We start from the raw sequence: 5,321 nt of genomic DNA, 5'->3' as shown, positions 1-5,321 counted from the left end.
GGACTTCTCAACCTCAGCACTAGTGACATTTGGGGCTAGACCATTCTTCCTTGCTGGGGCTGTCCTGTGCATTGTAGGGTGATTATCAGCATCCAGTGGCCTTTATCCACTAGATGTCAGTTGTGCCCTCTCCCCAGTTGTGACAATCAAAACTGTCTCCAGACATTGACAATTGTCCTGGGGGGGGGGTCAAGGGGCAAAGTCACCCCAGTGGAGAACCACTGCTTAACTGCTGCATAGAATTCTACAGTGAGCACCCACCATCCTTCCTTATTCACACTTCCTGTGATGGACACAAGACCTGCTGCAGCAGAACCCTCATTCTTCAGCTAAGAACCTGTGATGAACATAATCACCCACCAATAACTGGACCTGTATTCCAATAAGTAGTAGCGGTATTCCATAGGTGGACATATCACAACTGCTCTAATAATCTGCTCTTGAAGCACATTTATTTATTTATATTTTTTGCTGGGTTGGGTCTTTGTTGCTGCGTGCGGGCTTTCTCTAGTTGCAGAGAACAGGGGCTACTCTGTTGCGGTGCGCAGGCTTCTCACTGCGGTGGCTTCTCTTGTTGCGGAGCACGGGCTCTAGGCGTGCGGGCTTCGGTAGTTGTGGCTCGTGGGCTCTAGAGCGCAGGTTCAGTAGTTGTGGCGCATAGGCTTAGTTGCTCCGCAGCACGTGGAATCTTCCCGGACCAGGGCTCAAACCCGTGTCCCCTGCACTGGCAGGCAGATTCTTAACCGCTGTGCCACCAGGAAATCCCTTGAAGCACGTTTAGGTTTTTTCTAAGTTTTCACCATTATATGCCATGGCTGCATGGATTTTATGATGAGACTTGGGCCTTTGAAGACCTGTTGGGCCTGCGGAGGACTGTTCTGTGCTCTGCCTTCTCTCCTCACTTCTGGCTCTGACCTGCTCAGCTCTACCCTTAGCTTTTGGGGGAAGTCATGATCTGCTCTGTGCCTTGGTTTCCCCACTGGTGGACTTCAGTGGAAACACCCGGTAGTTGCTCTCGTCCTCCCCAGTTTCTGAGTCTCCTGCAGAACAGGAGCCCCGCAGCCAAGGAAGGGCTGGGAAGTTAACATGCAGACCCCAGTAACTGAGGGAGTCAAGGAAAATGGGAGCCCTCAGAGGAAGGGGAGGCCCTTGCTCTTCCTCTTGTGAGCTGCTGCCTGGGGTTGGCCGTGTCAGCAGCCAGGAATCCCTGCCCTGATCCTGTTGGGGACAGCCTCCCTGCTTTGGCAGCAGGGAATGACCTGGGGGAAGTGGACAGCGAGGCTTTCCCTGGAGAAGTTGCTGACGTCACATCCATGAGGGGCTGTGAGCCATGCATTGTCAGATCTCATGATTTTTTCAAAGTCAGGCATCCAGAGTTTTAAGGGTTAACAATCAGTATTTTAAAACGTATGTAACATGGTAGGTGTCAGCTTGAGTACAGCCTCAGATTGGACTGTCTCCTTGTGCTCTCAGCTGAGGAACTGTCACATAGAGAGTTCATGGATCCCAGACAGTTGTTTCAGAATCAAACCAGAACAGCCAGGCAGAGACGGCACAGAGTCCTGGACTATCAGAGGTGGCCTCCTCGTGGCACAGGTAGGGACACTGAGGCCAGAGTGAAGGGACTTGCCCAGCATCACACATGTCTCCTGCCCCCAGCTCAGGGCTGCCTCACTCCTAGGCCCTGGACTATAACCCAATCCTACTTGCCTCTGAGTCACGGGTATTTTGGAACATTGGCTAATACTGGGTGCCTAGCGAAGGAAAGGAGAGGCCCCTTTCAGGAAGGCCCCAGCCCTGCATGTCGTCAGCAGCCCTTGGGCAAGGCTGCCCGAGTAGCACCTAAAAGGGGCTGCAAGTGGCAGTGGATCAAAGAAGGGACAATGGCAGGGGCTTGGAGGGCACTGGTGCTGGTGGCAGGCTTGGCAGCAATGGCCTGTGTGGCCCAGCGCAGTCTGAGCTATGAAGAGACAGTCACCCAGGCCCTGTGGTTCTTCAACCAGGGGCGACAAGGACAGCGACTCTTTGGCCTGCTGGAAGCCATCCCACCACTGCCTAGCTTGGTGAGTGTTGGGGGCTCAGGCCCAGGAAGCGGGTAACACTCTGCCTCATAGCAGCCTGTGAGGACAGCAGGCAGGAGAGAATGCCTCGCACAGGCACAAAGTGCTTGGTTGACATTAGCTGCTGTTCTTATTATTATAATGTTTCTCCCCTCAGAAGATAAGACAAAGACCGTAATTTCTCTCGGGCCTGACAGCTGGCTAGCTGGTCAATTCCGGGCTTTGCCCAAGGATGAAATGCGGGTTCTGGGAGTCCAGCCTGCACTCAGGCCCTGGGTTTGTAGGAGCAAGCAGGGCTGTTTCAAAGGACAGACAGGAGCTGGACTGGTCTCACCAGCGACTCATCAGGGCCTTCCAGTGTCCCCTTCCCACCCCATTATCTCTCTCCTGGCAGCTGAGCATGCGAGGCAAGTATTCTAGTTCCTTTGTCACAGAAGAGGAAACTGAGGGGCAAAGATGGGAAGTGACCCCTCAAGGTGGTACAGCCATGAGGTGTTAGCCTCGGCTAGTTTCCAGAAGCCCTGCACACCTTAAATCTCTGCTCAGGCCACTTGAAGAGGCTGCCTCCTTTAGGTGGAAAGTGCAGACCTCGGCTAAGCCCCTTCCAACTTGGAACTGTGAACTCTCTCCTCCTTGCCTTTGTTCCCTCCTCTGTAAAAGGGAGATAGATGATCATGAGTCTTCTCTTGATTTTTTAGAACTCCAACACCATGATCCCGCTCAACTTCAGGATTAAAGAGACGGTGTGCTTTTTGCTCTGGCACCGCCGACAGCCCCGAGAATGTCCCTTCAGGCCGGGCGGGGCGAGTCTCCCATCCCCTGGCTCCCTGCCCCCATGAGCAAGAGAAGGACCTCCCCTCTCTCCCTTCTCCCGGAGGCTGTATTTGCTTCCACCCTCCTCACCTCGCCCAGGTGAGGTTTGATTATGGAAGGCATTTAAAAAATAATAATAAATTTACTTATTTATGTTTGGCTGCGATGGGTCTTCGTCGGTGTGTGCTGGCTTGCGGGGGCTACTCTTCGCCGCAGTGCGCGGGCTTCTCATTGCAGTGGCTTCTCTTGTGGCGGAGCGTGGGCTCTAGGTGCGCGGGCTTCAGTAGTTGTGGCACATGGGCTTAGTTGCTCCGCGGCATGTGGGATCTTCCCGGACCAGGGCTCGAACCTTTGTCCCCTGCATTGGCAGGCGGATTCTTAACCACTGCGCCGCCAGGGAAGCCCAGTAGCCATTTTTAAAATTGGGTTTTTCCTTACTGGTTTTTCTTACTACATGTAAATTATCAATTCTTATTAGAAAAACAATACATGCTAAAGAAATGACTAAATATTAAGAGAAAGAAGAAGGGGACCGTAATGCACCTAGTGATAACTGTTTTTCTAAAATTAGGAAAATAATACTTTATTATAGCAAATTAACAAAATGTGGAGAAGCAAACTAAAAACAAACAAACAAAAACCCCCTGCAACCCCACTACCCAGGAGGAGACAACATTAACCGTTGGTGAATCATCTTCTGTATCTTTTTTATGTACACACGAGTGTTTTAAACAAATATAGCTTCCTCTGAGGCTAATTTTGGAGGCCTTTTCCCATTTAATATAACTTGCATGAAAGTCCTTAATTTTACTGGGTGTTCACGGAGCCCGCCCGGGTCCCCCCAGCGTTCGCCGCTCCCACCTGGCTCTGGGGGGAGGATTAGGGAGGGCGCCGGCTTCGGGAGCCTGGGTACCTGGGCAAGAACGTCGGCCACCGCACTCCTGTGCTCACTGACCCGCAGGAAGAGCGGAACTGCACGGGCATCTTCTTCATGCTGCAGCACATCCTTCCGTCCCTCAACCGTCCCTCAACTGCCCTGGGGACCCGGACCACGAGCGCGAGCTCAAGCCGGAGATGAGCCCCTGCGCCCGCGCTGGCCCCAGTCTGTTTCCGTCGCGGGCGGTGCTCTGCCCGGTGACCGCCGATGACCGAGGGGCCCTCACCTGGGCCACTGACTTCGGCGCGTGGGGCCTCAGTTTCCTCCTCTGGAAACCGGGCCGATCGAGCCCTTCTAAACGCAAGTCGTCGGGAGGGGAAAGGCTTGTGGAGTGTGAGGCGCGGTTGGACCTTGATGACTGCTAGTCGTTTGGCAGGAGGGGTGGGGAGGAGAGACTGGTGGCCGAGGCTAAGGGGCATCCTGGGGGTGAGAGGGAGCTCAGACTTCGCAGGACACTGGCTCTGCTCTGGGCCCTGAGCTCTGGGAACCCTCCTCCACATCCCACATTTGGAAAAACTGAAGCCGGAGGTGCAACCTCCTAGCAAGTGAGTGGAATAGCCAGAGAGGAAGTGAGCGGCAGAGTTCAGGCCTTCCCAGGCCCTCTGGGCTCCGAGTGGAAGGGCCTCACTGGGGACCACCTCCAGCCCCATCACCAACATCACTGCCGGTGCCTCACACTCATCCCCACCTGGAGAGAGGGGCCACAGGCAGGACAGGAAAGGGGGCCAATCAATGAGGGTGATCACGTCTGCATCACTTCTGTAAGGTCCACCGGGTGAGGCGTTCTGCTGGGTCCCCTGGAGTGGACACTCCAGGAACTGAGAGCTCCCAACTGCCACATGCAGTCAGGGACCTGTACGAGAAAGCCAAGCACGACATCATCACCAACATACTGAGGAATTTCTAGGGCTGCGGAAGGTAAGGGATGCCCTGCAACCCCACCACAACCTCTTATTCCCACCCATTCTCTTCCTCTGCTGCCCTCAGCACTCCCTTTCCTGCAGTCTGAGCCCACCCATACTCCTCTGCATTTGCATACCTGCTTCCCTCTGTCTGGAATTCCTGCCCATCCTGTGTCTGTAAACCCTGCTCATCTTTTAAGGCACAGCTCCAAAGTCACCTACTCCAGGAAGCCTCTCTGCTCTTCCCTGGGCAGCAGAAGTGTCCTTCTCTCATCTGTGCATTCATGATCCCCAAACCATTACCTGGCATTACCTGCTGTGTCCCAGGCTCCGTAGCACTGTATTTACTCACAGCTGAGCCCTCCTCAGCCAGCTGCAGGTGGCTGGGGAATGACTATCTCAGCAAAGTGCTCCTGAATCCTGGGAGGGCAGTTCCTTCTGTGCAGGACCCTGAGCACCACTGTTCCCTGCCCAGTCACTGTGACAACTAAATGTCCCTTCATATATCCAGGTACCTCCAAGAGGGGGTCAGGCCACTCTCTGGTGAGAGCCACAGGAGAGAAACTCAATAAAACGTTTCTAAAATAAATGATTACATGAATGTGAATG

At 53.9% G+C, this 5,321-nt stretch overlaps 1 protein-coding gene across 1 annotated transcript; it reads left to right on the top strand.

Moving 5' to 3' along the window:
- The first annotated feature begins 1,883 nt into the window (after positions 1-1,883).
- LOC132432898 (15 kDa protein B-like) lies at positions 1,884-5,069 on the top strand. The gene is made up of 4 exons (XM_060023769.1): positions 1,884-2,063; positions 2,759-2,863; positions 3,835-3,940; positions 4,566-5,069. Exons 1-4 carry the CDS (start codon positions 1,884-1,886, stop codon positions 4,715-4,717), a joined length of 543 nt encoding a protein of 180 aa, XP_059879752.1. The 3' UTR covers positions 4,718-5,069.
- The last annotated feature ends 252 nt before the right edge of the window (positions 5,070-5,321 follow it).

The sequence above is a fragment of the Delphinus delphis genome, chromosome 10 (assembly GCF_949987515.2).
Source record: "Delphinus delphis chromosome 10, mDelDel1.2, whole genome shotgun sequence".
NCBI lineage: Eukaryota > Metazoa > Chordata > Mammalia > Artiodactyla > Delphinidae > Delphinus > Delphinus delphis.
Note: the sequence above shows the minus strand (reverse complement) of the source record. Positions and strands in the feature narration are given on the sequence as shown.

Coding starts and splice junctions, on each gene's coding strand:
- LOC132432898 (XM_060023769.1), top strand. CDS start 1,884: ATGGCAGGGGCTTGGAGGGCACTGGTGCTGGTGGCAGGCTTGGCAGCA. Junction 2,064..2,758: donor TCCCACCACTGCCTAGCTTG/GTGAGTGTTGGG, acceptor TTGATTTTTTAG/AACTCCAACACCATGATCCC. Junction 3,941..4,565: donor GACCACGAGCGCGAGCTCAA/GCCGGAGATGAG, acceptor CACGTCTGCATC/ACTTCTGTAAGGTCCACCGG.